The 17860-nt window shown below is 36.9% G+C and overlaps 1 protein-coding gene across 1 annotated transcript in view; it reads left to right on the top strand.

Moving 5' to 3' along the window:
• Nucleotides 1-17860, top strand: part of SLC12A2 (solute carrier family 12 member 2) — a 60339-nt gene that overhangs the window by 33395 nt on the left and 9084 nt on the right. The window contains exons 11-21 of the mRNA XM_055698994.1: nucleotides 2800-2907; nucleotides 3854-3977; nucleotides 5369-5470; nucleotides 6680-6835; nucleotides 7491-7590; nucleotides 10708-10819; nucleotides 13013-13153; nucleotides 13336-13442; nucleotides 15348-15427; nucleotides 16783-16923; nucleotides 17609-17656. Of these exons, the coding sequence (XP_055554969.1) occupies nucleotides 2800-2907; nucleotides 3854-3977; nucleotides 5369-5470; nucleotides 6680-6835; nucleotides 7491-7590; nucleotides 10708-10819; nucleotides 13013-13153; nucleotides 13336-13442; nucleotides 15348-15427; nucleotides 16783-16923; nucleotides 17609-17656 (1219 nt within the window). The remainder of the gene's footprint in view (nucleotides 1-2799; nucleotides 2908-3853; nucleotides 3978-5368; nucleotides 5471-6679; nucleotides 6836-7490; nucleotides 7591-10707; nucleotides 10820-13012; nucleotides 13154-13335; nucleotides 13443-15347; nucleotides 15428-16782; nucleotides 16924-17608; nucleotides 17657-17860) is intronic.

Genomic DNA, 17860 nt, shown 5'->3' with positions numbered 1-17860 from the left:
CTATGTAAGTGAATTACAGGTCCTCACAGGCTTTGGACATTTTTCTGCTCAGTGTCAATGACATTTCTGTGCCCAGGCTGTCACCTGGTAGAAGAGTGAGTTCAGAAACTTGTTTTGGTCTCTGTAACCTCAGCCTGGAACTTCCGTGGAATAAGTTATAGCTTTGGGTAATTCAAATGCAGAATTTTATCAACTTCGGGTGAAAGTAGCATGAAACTCCATTCCAGAAACAGCACAAAAGTTCTGCTAAAACATTCCTCCTACAAAGGAAGGCAGCTGTAAAACATTTCAAGAAAGTTAGGGGAAGGTGGAGTTGAACAATGCTTTTTCCATATTCATTACAAAAAATTAACTTTAAAGAAACTGGTGCTTGTTTTCATGTGGCATTTTTTTCTTCTCCACAATGGCTGGACCAAAGAACTGAAACTGTAGTCAAAGTTACAAGACTTCATTATACCGTATGTTTGAAATTTAAGAAACTGTCTAAACAGTAAATGCCAAGACGAGTCCCTTTATTGACAGTAACTATATATCTGTCCCACCACACCAGTGGCAACGGGTCTATTTTTACTAGGTGTGTGTTGTCCTAATTCTGTGTGTTCTTTCAAGGATGAAAATTGCAGTGCTATAGCTGAGTGCATATGTGGGCTGCTTGCTTGTGTGATCATGAGGTTTGGATTTTGGTGTGTGTGTGTGTGTATTAGGTGGGGAGGGAGGGGTGTTTAACACCATAGCATACTAGTTCTTCTGGAACTGGTTCCACTTTTGTTCCCCTAGCTTAGAATAAGCTTCCTAATGTCTCTTGTATTATTAGTAGCTTTTAAAATAGGCAAGTATTATCTGCATATATCTTACTTAGATTTCTTTCAAATTTATAAAGCAGATGTAATACTCAAAAATAGTGTAAATAAATGGAGGCAATGAACAGGACCTGGACTTGGAAAAAAATGTGAAATCTGACTAGATTGTTAAGAACTAAATTGCAGGTAACTGATGCGAGTGTACTAAAGTGGAAGCCTCAGAATAACAGTGTTTTAAATCAGATGGGAAGGAAAGTGATAGACTTGTGCATAGATCCTGTCTATAAGAAGCCCTTTCAAGGAAGATTGATCAAGCCATCCTCGCAAGGAAGAAAATTTTCATACTGCTTCTACAAAGATTATTCTATACTTGCTTATTGCGTTGCTATAGCAAAGGCTTCTTTCTAAAATATTTGTCAGTAAAGCATTTATGCCCTTAACTTCTCTTCTAGAACTACTATGTAGCGTAGTTATGAACTGGCGTTTACAACTAACTTTTTCTGTTGATTATAAAACTAACTTAAACCTGAGTGTAGGAGGAATAGCTTAGTGTGTATGTCATTAGTTTTATTCATCTATGAGTAAAGGCCTGTCCTACTTTTTTTTTGTTGTCGACTACAAATATGTCTCGGGAAATTCTCTCATTCATTACAGTACTATGACAGCTACTTCACTTGCATCTTATGCACCTGCAGTTATTTAATTTCTCTTTTTAAGCATGGCATGCCTTGAACTGACCAATGAAACCTGACGTAGTGTAGAGATTCAGTTGACTAAGAGAGCCAGCAGTCTTTGTTAGTGTGATCTGGAGAAGAATGCTAATTTTAGCCCTAGCAATATGAGTAAAACTTGTATATTGTTTCTGAGAGCATATCCTGTCTAGTAGGACTGCTTTAGAGAGATTTTACTTCAGGTGACAGTAACTTGAAAACTAAACACTTCTGCATGATCTTTTTTGCCTTCCCTCAGTCCCTTTCATAACTGTAGGTGAGGTTATCAGGATAAAAGAGCGAAGTAATCAGTGCAAATGATGCAGAACCTCATTCTGACACGTTGTGCTTGAAAGGCACCATGCTGAATTTGGTTCACTGACTAAACCCAAGCTTTTTCAAGGTGGTATCACATTCTTAAACACAAGGTGCCTTTAAACAGCTTAGGCTTTTGTTTCATAAAGGAAAGTACTCTATTAAACCATGATTGTTTCTTAAATATGTAGATAGTTCTGCATCTTAATTCACTTGACGCATGCAAAGCTCATGCAGCTGTGGTATGGAAGCAATCAGTAGAATGGTATAAGAGGGTGTTTAGGCTGTATGGCAATTAGACAGAAACTGCTGTTCTAATTTGGAATTTATTTAATGTCTTACCAATATTGTTCTCTTACATTTAACTTACTGAGCATTTATTTTGTTAGTCATCCAGTCTACCAAGAATTGCATATTGTATTCCACTCACCAGGGTTACAAAGGCGTCCTAAGATGTGATCTTGGAGAGATAGGAAGCAAGTTTCTCCTGGCCTTGTGGTTTTGCATGTAAAACAAATGTAACTTAAAGTGATGGAGATGTTGCGAAAGATAATCAGTTTTCCCAAGATGTTCCCTGATTTCAGTTGTTTGTCACTTGGGCTTTCTGAGACCTTGTTATTCAGCAGTAGGCTAGTTCAAAATAGGTAACAAATTCCAATGTATTTTTCTTCCATAATTTATTTTAAATCCTCTTATGAACCCATGGAGACTTTCGCTATTGATTGTTTTGACCAGAGAATTACATGTTTGGACTATGTATTGTGTGGAAAACTACCTTCTCTTGTTCTGAAATGAGGATCCATTCATATCCCCTGATTGGTCCCTTGTTCATTCATTGATAGGAATGTGTGATACTCAAACAGCTTTTAAGTGAGGGCTACATAGTATTTACTTTTTCTGTAGTTATTGTTGCCAGCCGTTTGTATAGTATACTTTTTCATATTCTTTTAAACAAATAATTATTTTGCTTCCAGGTGATGAGCATGGTATCAGGATTTGCACCACTGATATCTGCAGGTATTTTTTCAGCCACCCTGTCGTCTGCATTAGCGTCCCTTGTGAGTGCACCCAAGATTTTCCAGGTAAGTATGGAAGCAAACCCATTATCTTTTAAAGAATAATTTTTATTAACTTTTGAATCAGAATTTTTGGAAGGGAACTCTGACATACCGCCATCATGGTTCGTAATACTTGACATACCAGTTGCTTAGAATGGGAAAACTGTTACTGTTACTAAACATAGCTAGACTATAATTTGTTCCAGACTTCATGTTTCTTGTTAGTTTAGAGATTAGTTGTAAATGTAACTAACATTACAGGAATCTACAAACTCCTTTAGATGTTGTTTGTTGTCAGTAACAGTGGAGCACATTACAAAGAGAATAGATTAGTTCACTTCTCAAACTAATCATAGAAGAGGACAGAATTGAAGTAGAACCTGTAGTTGTGGAATATTAATCCTCAAAGAATACATTATTGAAATAATTGTGTACCAGTTCTCACTTAAATAATTTAGATTGATTTTGTTGGTGTTCCTGAACGTATTTTGCTTTACCTTCTTTCAACCATTTAATCTCATTTTTTCTCTTACAAGTTCTCTTAATTGGGTAAGGCTTCAGTGTCCTCTAATGACCTTCTTTCCCAAAAGTTCAGTGGGCTGTCAAACATAGAATGGATTTTGTTGCAAATAGAAGCACAAGTATTGATGCAGAGAACTAGTGGATGCATAGGGCAAACTTTCCACTTCCTGAGAAAGCATTGCCTCTAAAGAAGGACCCTTTGTAACTGTAAGACACAAGTAGTTAATTACTTACAGAAGAGCAAAGCTTGTTCTTACAGGTAGAAATTACTAAAGGATAGAATATTGGAAATGCAAAATGTCAACTTGCAAAGACAATTGAAAATAGCATTAGTACATGGTGGCTATAAACATCCTTTCAGGAAGATAATACACAGTGGAGGACTGCATTAGAAAGGATACATTTTGAACAAAATGCATGCTGACTCTTGAATTTTATTTTTTCTTAGGCTTTGTGCAAGGACAACATTTATCCAGGATTTCAGATGTTTGCTAAAGGCTATGGGAAGAACAATGAACCACTGAGAGGATATCTTCTAACATTTTTAATTGCTCTTGGATTCATACTAATTGGTTAGTTTGAAATTATAATAAATCTCAATATTCTTTTGTTCTTTACAAAGCATTCAATTCTATATCATGCCTTGATAACAGTGTCCTAGAGGTGTAATGCACAGCTTAATTCCAAGCCAGCGTTCTAAACCTGTTTATTTTGAGGGTTACTTTCTCCTATCTTCTAGATGTAACTGTCTAGAACTATGATAAATTTCAATTGAACTGTAGCAATACTGCACTTTTCTTAATAACCATAGGTACCTGTCTTTGAATACCACCAATCCATAAAAATACATCTTTTGCTCGAGGCTGACAGATGTTATATCTTGTAAATATGAAAGTTTATTTCAGATTTCTAATAATTACAGCTTCAGTAAGTGGCAAACTTGCATGAACAATACTTTTTGAAGTGTGTTTTTCTGTTAGGTTACAAACAGTAGAGGTGAGTGCTGATGCTGCTATTGCTAAAGGTAAAGATAGTCTAGGTAGAATTACGTGTGTTTTGTGTAGGTTGCAAACTAATTGTGCTGTGTCCATGCATGGGTCCTGTGCCACTGCCTTTAAACTTCTTTTCCCAGTTTGCTCTTTCATCCTTCCCCCAAGTCTGCGTAAAGCACAGGTATACCCATGATGCTGCAGTAGGGACATGCTGACTAGCAAATTTTATTACAACAAGTAGAAATGTGGAGTCTGCGTTTTGATACCTGGGTTTTGGTGCTGAGAGTACACATATAAACAATTTGTACCATACTGCCTCAAGGAAAGGAGACCATCAGGTTCTTCCATTTGTTTCACTAAAAAGGATGTACTTGTCACTGTTATGATGGTATTGGTCTTTAATAATGCACTATACTAACTACTGCTGTGACTTTTCGTTTAAAATATGGGCAGATGAACATCTTTGTGACATTGCTCACACTAACTTTGTCTGCTGTTGCCATTCACTGTGGCTGGTTGTCTCTTAAACTTTTAGTATCTTGTTCTTTGCTGTTTGAGAATTGAGCTGGAGACATACTGCAGACATATTAATGCTCAGACTACTGTTTCTGGTGTTCAGAACCCAGTGTATTGGTGCAATGTTTGATCAAGCCATGGTGGAGAAAGAAGTTTTCTCAATGAAATATTTTGAGAAAGTATGTAGTGCTTGGAAAGTGACAGTCCTAGAACACTTGGTAGTATGGAGAAATGTTTATATTTTTAAAACTAGAAGTTACATTTCCTGACAACTAAAATATAACTTGGTAATTAAGGGACCATTAAGATGAAAGCGCTGTCTGTTGAACAGGAAGAACAAACTTTCTTTGTAGAGTACATCAGAAAATAGTTGTAGCAGATTTTTTTTTTACTATGGAATCCGCAACATTGGATGATAACTTTCATAACAGCCTACTTTGTTTTTTGTTTTACAGCTGAACTGAACGTTATTGCTCCAATTATTTCGAACTTCTTCTTGGCCTCATATGCCTTGATTAATTTCTCTGTATTCCATGCCTCTCTGGCAAAATCTCCAGGTAGGAACTACATTTTGGGGGTGAGTTTAACCTGCAATTTCTTTATGCATAAATACAATTTAAAAGGTATTAATACAAATTATTTTAGTTTAATTTAGTTACTAAATACCTGTTTGACTATCATGGTGCATCTGAATTAAAAGTGTAGTATGGTGTGTACTTGGGCCTTCTGAAATTTTCAGGACTGAGTGACCCAGCAAAGCTTGGGAGCTACTAATTTTGTCATCTTTGCTGAGGGAACACAAGATAATTCAGCATTTATTCAGGAACTCTTTAAGAAAGCTTTCTTGCTAATTCAGTATCTGTCATTCAGGAACCACCCTTTTGTCATGTTTGGATTACTCTGATAATTTTTTATCTTCTAGTTCAGAAGAAACTGGATTTACAGGTGGTATTGCAATGTTTTTATAGCCTTTGATGTGGGAGGCTAGTTAGATTATAAGAACAAGCCAAAACCAAGTACTTGCAGAACAGATATATATCATATCCAGTCCACTATGCATTTGTACTGAAGTAATACCCTTAAAAGCTTATTAAGTTGCTGAACTGGTAGGTACCATTTTGTTAGAGCATGTGCATAACTGTTTACACAACAGTTCTATGTCTAATACTCTTGTGAATCTTCTGTGTGCTAGTGGGAGTGTGTGTGGGTATTTACCTGACTTTTGACAAATTTGTGGCAAACAAGGATGTGAAACAGTGACATTTTGACATATTCAGGTTCTGCTGTTTTTCCTTTTAATGTGGTGAAAATTTTGTCCATGTGAAAATGTCTAGTTGTGTATTTTTACTAGTTAATAGTATGTGAGAGAGTCACGAGCTGATGATTTATGTTATGCTACTTTTGAAAGCAAAAATCAATTGTCAGGCAAGCTATTGCGAAAGATTCATGTAGCCTGATTCAATAGACATACTGGCACAAGTATGCTCAAGCTTCCCGTCTGAGATAATTTTTAGAGGGCAAAATTAGGAACATTTACATATCTGTGTAAGAAAGGTACGAATTCATTTGAATATTGTTGGAAAATTGAAAGCATAAATGTGACAAAGACACTATTTTGTACATTACCAAAACTGTCACACATTCACATGAAAGGTGATGCAGAACACTAGGGAAGGAAAAAAAGGGGTAGCACCTTCCTTTGCTTGAAGTAATGGTTAAATTAATTTACCCCCTCTTTTCTATTCTCCAAATTATATTTTGATTAGGTTGGCGGCCTGCTTTCAAATACTACAATATGTGGATTTCTCTTGTTGGAGCTGTTCTGTGCTGCATTGTGATGTTTGTCATTAATTGGTGGGCAGCACTTCTAACGTATGTCATAGTCCTTGGACTCTACATTTATGTCACTTACAAGAAGCCAGGTATGTTTAGGGGCTTCTTTTGGTTATGGTGGCGGGAAGAGGGATATAGAAGAAGGAAAAAAGTGATAGCCTTTAGGAAAAAAAAAGATAACTTATTTCTGTTTGGCTGACCAGTTCAAACTTCTGTTTCAGGCTTTTTAATTGTAGTGAAATGTAATTATGCCTGTATAGTCACCAATGTTGTTCCCCCTGCTCCCAAATTAAGATACATGCCTTGCATTTAGACATAAGCATTTGAATGAAAATTGGAGGAAAAATTGTATACAGAAAGACTTCAGGCAATGTTTTGAGACTTCTTTTTCCTTTGCTGTAGTAAGGAAACAACTAAACATGGCATTTTTTTCCTGAAGTGTTATATTTTTATACTCTGAAGTTGTCACAATCTTTGAAAAGTTGGGGAAAAAAACCCCTCAATTCTTTCTTCCTGTAATTGTAAAGTATCAAACTTGTAATTTGTTTGCTAAAACTTACATAGAAATGTTACCTTTAAACAGAATTGCCTATTTAGCTGTAGGGTTTGGTGGCTAGTACTGCGTAGAGTGTACCAAGATGTAGCTTAAATGTCTTTTTCAGTGGTCTTTGACATTCTGTTTTCCATCATGTAGTTTTATGATGAACAGCTTTAAAGTAACTGGAATTTCAAATCTTCCAACAGATGTGAACTGGGGATCCTCAACGCAAGCTTTGACTTACTTGAATGCGCTACAGCATTCTATTCGGCTCTCGGGAGTGGAAGATCACGTGAAAAACTTTAGGTAACAGTTAATATTAAAGACATAAGAGATTACTTACATGTATTCAGTAAGGTACTGTCACAATGATTGTTATCACGGTTTCCATTAAATGCCTGTTCATCTGCTGTGGGTTATAAGAACTTTGAATTTCATCACAGTGGACATCCTCTGGACTTAATGTACATTAAGTATTTTATTTCTGATTAAGAGTGCACTTTAGAAGCAAGTCTGTGGGTGATGCCTGCTTATCATTAGATGTGTCATCGTTTGCATTGTGAACTGTGAATTGCATTACTTTTTGAAACTGAATTGGAACATACGCTCCAAACTGCTAATGAGCATTCAGTCCACATTCTTGGGATAAAACTGATCTAACCTAAAATCCTCAAGATTTTAGGTGGATGTTGTTCTCAACACCAGCTATTTCACATTAGACATATTCTGTCATAGCACTTCTGTAACAGCAGACAGGCTACATGATTGTTTTCCACACAACTGAAGAAGAGAACTGATATGTTGTCTGCTCAGAAGGGTCCTACTCAAGGAGTTTTTGATCTTGCAGATAGAAAACTTCTCTAGAATAAGCTGTTACAGAAGAAGGATGTTTCAAAAAATTTTAACAAAAATTACTGACTTAAAAGTAATTCCTCCAAATAAATAATCATAGATTGAATATTACTCTACCATATGGTCTTGTGCAATCCCACAGATCCAGCTGCAAAGTGAGATCAAACTTTGATGTTACATCAGATTGCTCAGGGCTATATCCAGTCAAGTTTTTTGTATTTGCAGGGGTGGAGGTTCGGTTGACCTGTCTCTTGAAATAGAGCAGTTACCTCCTACATTCTGCCTATGCCCAGCAAAGGATTTATAGTGTTGACACTTGGTCTAGCAAATCTCCATCATCCCTTGCAGCTGCAGCTGTCAGAAGTGTATTATTCTCTTATGCTCAGCATATTAGCAAGAGAATCTAGCTACTAAAATCTTCTGTTGCACATTGAGAAACTTTGCATACTTAGGGCAGGACTTAATGAGTGAGTTTGGGGAGAGATTCTTGATACAGGTGCCATTCACTGAGGTTAAGTCCAGGATGCAGAACATGGTAGCAACACAGTTTTTCACTTTAAAGATCTATGGTATTTCCTGTCAATTGGGAAAATGCTCCCAATTCTGACACTTAGCCTCTCCTGCAAGTGACTAAATTTTCTTGATATACAGGATAAGTACTTACAATGTCTGTTGAATACATACAGATAGTTGAAATTGGATGTGTCTACTGATCATGATAGGTACCGGCACAATCTCAAAGAATGACTGCAAAACTAAATTAAAACTGTATTAATATGAATGTTAATGGACTTTTCACTTCCAAACTGAAAGGAGGTGGCTGTTTTAGGTATAAACCACAAAACCTGAAGTTTAATTATGAAATAGCTCTTCTTTCGGAAGCCCAAAGTCCTAATGTGACATTAAAATCCCTGATCTATTTACAAACATTGTATTACCTGTTACATCAAGCTGCATTGTTAACATGAAGAAACAGTCTATGTTCAGAAACTTTTTTGTTGCTCAGTTATCAAGAGCAGCAATGTTCAGACTTGCTGGCATTAAATAATGTGCAATACCTATCTGTGGTTAGCATTGCAACCTTTACTTCTGTCAGCTGTATTTTGGGTTGCAAACTTTGATGTAGAAAAAAGCTTTATAGGAAAATTCTTACCAAATACAACTTTCTGCTTGTGCTAATACAGTAAATAAATGCTCTGCTGATACATATGTATTTAGGATTGCATTAGAGTACTTCAGCTGTTACGTTTGGGAAGCTACAATATAGCTTTCTGAGTTTCAAGCTTTTAAAATAGTTTTCCTAAGGAAATACAGTCTTAATGTAAGGCAGTTTATAAGCACCATGGCTTCAGGAGAGCTATTTTTCTTCTGACACTGGTTTCTAAGCTAGGGCAAAAAAATTGAGTTCTAGAGATACATTCTAAACTAGAGGAGTTCAGTATCTAATTATTTCTGAGTTTGCAGACGACACCAAGCTGGGTGGGAATGCTAATCTGCTTGAGGGTAGGAAGGCTCTGCAGAGGGTTTTGCACAGGCTGGATCTATGGGCCGAGGCCAGCTGTCCGAGGTTCAAGGCTAAGTGCTGGGTCTTGCACTTGGGCCACAGCAACCCCATGCAACGCTACAGTAATCCTGTAGAGTGGCTGGAAAGCTGCCCGGCAGAAAAGGACCTGGGCGTGTTGGTTGATGGCCAGCTGAACATGAGCCAGCAGCGTGCCCGGGTGGCCAAGAAGGCCAACAGCATCCTGGCTTGTACCAGAAACAGTATGGCCAGCAGGGCTAGGGAAGTGATGGTCCCCCTGTACTTGGCACTGGTGAGGCTGCTCCTTAAATCCCGTGTTCAGTTTTGGGTCCTTTACATCAAGAGGAATATAGAATGCTGGAGCATGTCCAGAGAAGGGCAGCGGAGCTGGTGAAGGGTCTAGAGAACAAGTCTTCTGAGAAGTGGCTGTGGGAACTCAGTGTGATTCTAATACGAAAGATGAACTGCAGCTGCTGTGGAGATAGACAGGTGATTTCAGGTGATTCATATGAAATGAAAAATTATCTCCTGAAATGGATTCTGAAGTCTGGACACTTCATCTTTTAAAATTGATTAGGAAGTTGTCTAGAATAACTTACTTGCCGTTGTTTGGCTTCACCTTCTGACTTTACAGTAATGTAAAAATAAAAAGGCATGCAATACCAGTTTTTCTGTTGGGCACAGAAGAATCTAATCTAGAAGGTGCAAAGGGTTGTGACTTACAAATGGGTGAAGAAAATAATTCCTCTGACCTAGTCTTGTCTAAAATATGTTTCTGATCTTTTTAAATGTGTAAACCTTCAGATTTTAAAAGGTTACTAAGTTTGGAACAAATTAATCATGGGTCTCATGACAATTGTGGAAAAAACTGATCTTTTCTTAATTTAACACAGTCCTGTAAAAGTAGAGGAGAGTACTGTCTCTCCAGTGATGATTATGTTCTTATGGCCAGTATTTGGAAGAAACTTCTGTTTATGAAAAAAACCCCCACAACTCCAGATGAAATTAATTCCAACCTTTTTTTTCTCCTCATCTATTCGCAATTCTAGACCTCAGTGCTTAATTATGACAGGTGCTCCAAGTGCACGTCCAGCTTTGCTTCACCTTGTCCATGCTTTCACCAAGAATGTGGGCTTGATGATATGTGGCCATGTACATATGGTAAGTGTGTTCTGTCTTTAATGTTACCTTGGGTTTTTTGTTGTTTGGTTTTGTGTTTTGGTGGTTTTTAACCTATTTATTTTTTTGTTTGCGTTTCTTGTTTGTGTATGGGTATCTTGGTGGGTTTGGTGGGGTTTTTGTGTTGTTTTTTTTAAAAAAGAAAGCAATCATTAGACATTGAGGAGTGCAAAAAAACAGATTTACTGGTAGGATCCATTCATGTATGGGTCATAACTATTCCAGTTGGGTATACTACAGTAGAAATGTTGCAAACTTAGTACCTTTGATCCTTTGATCATTGATGCTTAAAAGCTGAGGAAGCTTTATAGGAGTAAAGTGAACACTGGATTATAGCCTGAGCCTCTTCCTGTCCTTGGGTCATGCAGTCTCATGGACTCTTATGCTTTGGACAGAGCACTTGGTCAAAATAATGTGCAGTATACAGCTAGATTTCCTGCCATGCCAGTGTTAGTGTTCCAGGGAGATTGATTCCTCTGCAGATTTCTTACAAAGCCTGGGCTGAAGTAAACCACCTTGAGCAGTAAATTTGCTGTCAATGTTGGCAATAGTTAAAAATTGCTCTTAAACTTTCATGTAGTCTTTTATTCCTTCAGTTATCAGAGTAATTTCATCAGCAGGCGCAACAGTAATGTGAGCAGGTATTTTCTTTCCTATTCCCTTTCTGCTCAGCCCTTAGTATTTCACTAACTTTCCCTGTTTCTTGTCAGGATATGAGGTGTGCATTTTTGGGGGTGTTGAGCATGTGTGTGAGGGCTGTTCTTTCTGCAAGGACATAATTTAGCAGTTCTTCCTTTTTGTTTTTAATTAAAGTAGTATCTTCTACAGCAGACTTGTAGAGGTTGTGGGGTGGGGGGAAGGAAGCAAGCTTCAAGTAACTGTTCTTCAAAATCAAACTTGTCATGAGTTGTGTTAGTTGTGATATAAGTTGGCTGCCATACCATATTCTGTACTAAAACTTCAGTTAGTTATGGAGAGGCTATTGCATCTTGGGTAAACGTTGGTGAATATGTTTCAGCATATTGGGATCATATAGTTTAGCTTCCAGAATTTTTCAATGACATCACTAAGAACATATAAGCAAGTTTAACTTGTAAGTACAAATTTATTACTCTTAAATATATTTAAATTTGCCACATGTACTACTATATGACTTGCTTCTCATCTAATGAACACGTAAGAGCAGATCAAGTTAATGCAATCCACAGAACATGCATTTTATTAAGCAGATTGGCCAGTTTTAGCTTCAGAAACTGTAATTGTTTATACAAACTTAAAACTTCAGTGAGTGCAAGGGACAAACTGTGTAATAGTAAGTGAGGGAAGATATGGCAGATGGAATTACCAGCTTTCAAAAGCAGGACTGTACTGAAAAGAATAAGGTAGTGTCATCCTTCCTGTAGAAAAGCAATTCTGATTAGAGATATTCTGGGAACATACCCTACCTCTGTTTAAAATTGCTTTCCTACAAGAAGGATGCCACTACCTTGTTCTTCACTAACTCTGACCATTTTGTCAGTCTGTATCCTTTTGCAAAAACTGGACTACCGTGTCCTTGAACATACTTTGTTCTGAGGTGTATATATATACCTCTGCATTTTGATATCTAGGGGGAACACAATGATTTGTCCTGATGGAAATAATAAAAACAAAGTATATGAAGAGGAGATGACTTTGACTGCAGCATAAAACTGCAGAAGTAACATTGCTGTGATAAAGGCTTTCTGATGAGAATTACATACAGAGGCACACTTGTACAGCTTGAAACAAATATACACATAAAGCTTAATACGAAGTCATCCCGTATCTGTGTATGTTTCACTACACAGCCCTTTCCTTTTAAAACTGCTTTATTCTTTGGATAACTTGTGCCACCTGCTGGGGAAGTGATGGGATGTGCTTTGCAGGAACAAAGTTGCTAAAGCTTGAGCAGCCCTCTTCCAAAAAAACAGAATCTGGTCCACTCCTTGTTGCTGATAATGCCTTGTATTTTGTTTTAGGTTTAGTTTTTTGGGGTTTGTTTTGATAGCGTGGAAGCATGTTTGGAGATTCGTCTTGAATTGGATTCTAGCAGTGAAATATTAAAAAAAGGAGGGTGTGTGTGGAGGTTGGCTTTATTACTCTTACTACTGATAATTCTTGTTCCCTCTTCCCTTTATTTCCTTATTTTGAAAGGGCCCCCGGAGACAAGCCATGAAGGAACTGTCAACTGATTTGGCTAAATACCAGCGATGGCTCATTAAAAACAAGATGAAGGCTTTCTATGCGCCAGTACATGCCGAGGACTTGAGGGATGGAGGACAATACTTAATGCAGGTACACCTTTCTTTATTACTTTTCTAATGAAAGTAGTGAATGTGAACATCAAAATTGGAAGTTTTAATTCTTAATTCTAAAAACTTTGACTAAAACCACTTGTTTTCTGCTTAAGAAAACAATAGAACCTTTAGTTGTTTCAATAACACGTTTTTTAAAACTATTATTTTTCTTTTCCTTAGGCTGCTGGTCTGGGCAGAATGAAACCTAACACCCTTGTTGTTGGATTTAAGAAAAACTGGAGACAAAGTGACATGAGAGATGTTGAAACCTATATCAATTTATTCCAGTAAGTAGAAAACAGAGGTGAACCTCTTCTGTTTCATTTCAGTACATTTGGTACTAAGTCAAGGTGATCTTAGTTGTGTGAGGCCTCTTCCAGGTAGACTCAGATTTTCCATGCTGCTGATCCAGCGTCTTCAATATCTTGTTTTTTTCTGATATGGAAATTAATAAGCAAGTCTTCATAGTTTAAACAGATTAGACTTCTATACAATAACAACTTCTGCATCTAGAAAGAGTTGTGGCAGTGGTCTGAGTTTGAGTTACTGTCTGCAGAGATGGAGCCTAGTGTTTTATGCGCCAGTCTGCTGAATTCTGTAAAGCACATGTTTTATTGAAAGCAGGGTTTTCCCAATACTACTTCTGTTCAGATTAAGTGTAGCAGTGAATGAATCCACTCTTAAACGTTTTCTTGCTCTCTTACACAAAAAATACTTCAAGACACACAGCACTGACACCCAAAGTCATATAGTGGCCAAAAAGAGATGGGAAAGGAAATCCCGGTATAACTTGACAGTACTGAAAGGCAGACCAATTCTAGCTGAAAAATTTGATAGAATAACTTGTGCTACGTAACAAGAAAACCAAAACTTGCTCCTTGCGTGTAAACAGAAGATTTTTTTGTTTTCCGTAAGTGTTGCTTGTCCCACTTTATTTGTGCTTTACACTTCTCATTTACTGTGCATTTAAAAGAGAGAGAATGGGGGATTACAGGCAGAGACTAGAAGAGGAAAAAAAATCATACCCTCCCACTCTCTCAGTTCATGAAGAGAAAAGACAGAACACCAAATGCAATAAAAAATGAAGAAACGTGTTGGGTTAGTTCTTAGTTTTTTCTTTTTCTCCAATTGTGTTTTGGAATGCCTTGTGCTGGAAGACCTGTCAAGGCCATTAAGTTACATCCTGAAAGAGAAGTGTCAGGAGGTAATAGCTGCAGGTCAAGTGTATTTCTGAAAAATCTTTAGGAAATTGAAAGTTTCTGAAGCACACAATAGAAATCTAATCTGTACAACTTTAACAAACTAATAAATTTAAAAAGTTTGCTGATGGATAAAACATTTTCTTAAATCAACCTCAATTATCTTTATGATAGAATATGTTGATACAGTGAACATTTCTAATCATCTTTCTGTGTCTAAAGAGAGAAATCTTGAGAAATTCCTGTCTATGGAAATTACATGGGAGGGAGTTCTCTAAATATATGGTTGCTTGTAGTGAGATATTTATACTTAAAGGACTGATTATTAATGGCTCATGCAAACTGTATGGTATAGTTAAATTCATGTTTTTCTGTCTTATATCTTGGGGTTTTTCCTGTCTTTCATTTTACTCCACTTTTATGCAGCAATTCAGGTTTTTTGCTTGTTTCTACAATAATGTTGTTTTCCCCCTTTAATTTTTAAAGGAGCGAGTTCCTTCCTGATCAAATAGAATGGGAATATGCAAGTTATAGCTAACTTACAGCTAATGTGATTCTGATTCACAACTTCATAGACGTTGTTAACTACCCGAATGTTTTGGAACGATGTCAAGCTCAAATCAAGTAGTCTACTCAAAAAAAACCAACCCTTTATTGATGGGGGAGATAAATTTAGATTTCTGAGTGTATCTTGTCATCTTCTATACAGGACTGGACAAATGTGTTTATGTTGCTTTTATTTTATTGCTGTGTACATAGTAGGGGGAGAGGGAGGAGAAGGAAAATGTGTCTTTTCTATGTGTTTCTCTTCAGGGTATGGTGTTAATTTCAGTTTCAATTCCAAATTATCAACGGCATCAGTGAATTGAACACAAACGTATAATTTGTGAATTTAAATAGCAGTGTTTAATCTCTGGAATTTCCTCAAAGAGGGTGTGTAAAGAGGTCCTTGGGGAAGGAAAAGTTATAACATTTTTTGTTTCTTTCGTTTAGTGATGCCTTTGACATTCAGTATGGTGTAGTTGTTATCCGCTTAAAGGAGGGTCTCGACATTTCTCACCTTCAGGGCCAAGGTAAGACTTTGTTCATGTGGTGATTAGCTGTTCTAATTCCCTTCTAATACTGCTTTTTGAAAATACTAACTGAAGATAAGTTATTTTTAAAAAACAAACCAAAACACTACTCTTCCAGAACAAAAATCACTGAAATTGTCAAGTCTGAAACATAAAATAAGAATAACCCATGTTCAGCAGCAGAGCTTGGTTTTCTGTGTGCTTAAATTTTCTGTGTTGGTGCACTGTATATAGTTGCTTCCAAGGATTTACTGTTTTTACTGAAACTGATAAATTAGAGGCTGCCAAATTGGTATGAAGTATTTGGCCAGTCTAGAAATTATGAAAATCACAACAAAAGTTGTATGCTCCAAGAATGCTGTGCATCTGGCGTGGGTAGCCAACCTCTATACACACTAGTTTAACTACTATTGTTGAGATCTCTAAAGTTTGGAAAGGTTTTCTATTTTCAATGTAGAGGACTGTTATGCTTTGTAGGTAGTGGTCTTAAGCCTAATGGTATAATTTTAATTAAACTTCAAGCAGAATAATGAAGAAAGCCTGTGAGCTTTAGTGGCAACTGTCTACTGAATTGGTAACATCTGATTTGTTTGTAGCTTGCTCCATACAACATTGCTACAGTGAGGAAGAACGGTTGTGACATAAGCTCTGTAGGAGGGGGCATCCTCCTGAAAGATGGGAGGATTGTTCCTTCACTGGAAACATATGAATGTCATAAGATTTAGAGAGGGGCAAAGAGCCTGTGACTGTGTAGAGCAAAGGGTTTATGAGAAACAGCAAGGAATGAACCTGCAGTGTGAAAACAACATAGTTGAGAAGGCTGGGAGATAAAACAACAAGATGTCAGAAGGGTCTTAGCATCTACTAGAGTCTGTGAGTTTGCTTTAACCCTGACAGCTACCAAGTAGCTCCACTGAAGCCACCTGGAAAGAAAATTTGGTTGAGACACATACTTAGTCTGGGCCTTGTCTAAGGCTCATCTTCCTCTTGGAGTTGGAGTAGAAATGGGAAATGTTTTATCAAGTAAATTTTTCTTCCCCTGGTCGTATTTCCTTAGTATTGGCTACCTCTGTGTTATGTTTAGCTTGTGGCAATTCAATCAACATCCAAAATTTGGCAAGAAAGTAGCAGGAAATTACAGCTCTGCTCAGAGTTGGAGCCTCTCTGTACTCTCAAGGAGTTCCTATAAGATTTTTTTTTTGTTTTTGCCTTTTTTTACCCCCGTCTCTTTTTGCCATAGCGTAACAGTTGCAGTAGAGTTTAACCAACTGTGAACAGTCTCAGTATAGTCACATACCTCTAGCAGTATCATTTGGAACAATTGGTTTACAATGTGTTTTTTTGCTTTCTTAAAGAAGAGTTACTGTCATCCCAGGAAAAAGCTCCATGTACCAAGGATGTCATAGTAAAAGTGGATTATAGCAAGAAGGCTGAGATAGACACTTCTATAGCTTTTACTCCATCATCTAGTGAGAGACCTCCCACTCTACATAAAGGTAACTTGCTAGTTAGAGATAAAATTTGAGATTTTTACTCTTTCACTCTTCTCATGCCCTCCTCAGTTCCCCTTTCCCCTCACCAAGGGAAACTTGGTGAGGGGAAATTACTTAAGGGATTCTTTTGTCTGTGAACAGAAGTCTGTCATGCTTTTCTAGCCATCGATGTCTAATTACTTAAGTACTTTGGTTAAAAGCTTACCAGTATTAAAAATAGATCTTTAACATCTGGTCCCCTAAATAAAATGTGTTAGACAATGAATTGTGAATGAGTTTCACATGCATTAAAAATTGCTTGAGAATTGTGCCACCCATCTATATAATTAAGTGTGATTCGAAGGCTGCTAAATTTATGAAGGGCTTTTTACCTCAGACTAGTATATTAATGTACAGATGCAAATCATTCAGGATATCATTCAGGACAATAACGAACTTTCCTCTTCTTTTTAGAGTAAAAGCTTGAAGTGACTTAATAGTTAAGTAAGCAATGTGATTTTTTTTTTTTATAAAGTAAAAATAAATCTCAGGATCTTATAGACTGCATTTGTGTGTTTTTCTTTGTATCAAAATCCATTTCATTCTACATCTTTATTTTCTATTTTTTTACTGTACACTAGTAGTGTGTTTTCATTAACATCATAGAAGAAATTAATCTTTTTATTTTGTATCTTTAAAATTTTTCCAGAGGAGGACGAGGATGGAAAGGCTCCAGCACAACCACTGTTGAAAAAAGGCAGGCATTTTCCACCTTTTTGTGTTAAATCATTCTTTTGCATTGTTAATTTCAGTTTTCCTTTTGTACTTCTTTCCACACATCAAAGAGGGAGAGAGAGGGAGGAATATATCAACCATGCAGTGTTAACTAGTTTCTTCATACTTGCTTTAGAATGTGCTTCATCTTTACGGATCGGGCTATGGAAAATGCAACTTTGGAAAT

The sequence above is a fragment of the Falco cherrug genome, chromosome Z (genome assembly GCF_023634085.1).
Source record: "Falco cherrug isolate bFalChe1 chromosome Z, bFalChe1.pri, whole genome shotgun sequence".
NCBI classification, from domain to species: domain Eukaryota; kingdom Metazoa; phylum Chordata; class Aves; order Falconiformes; family Falconidae; genus Falco; species Falco cherrug.
This window is presented reverse-complemented; position numbering and strand designations above follow the sequence as displayed.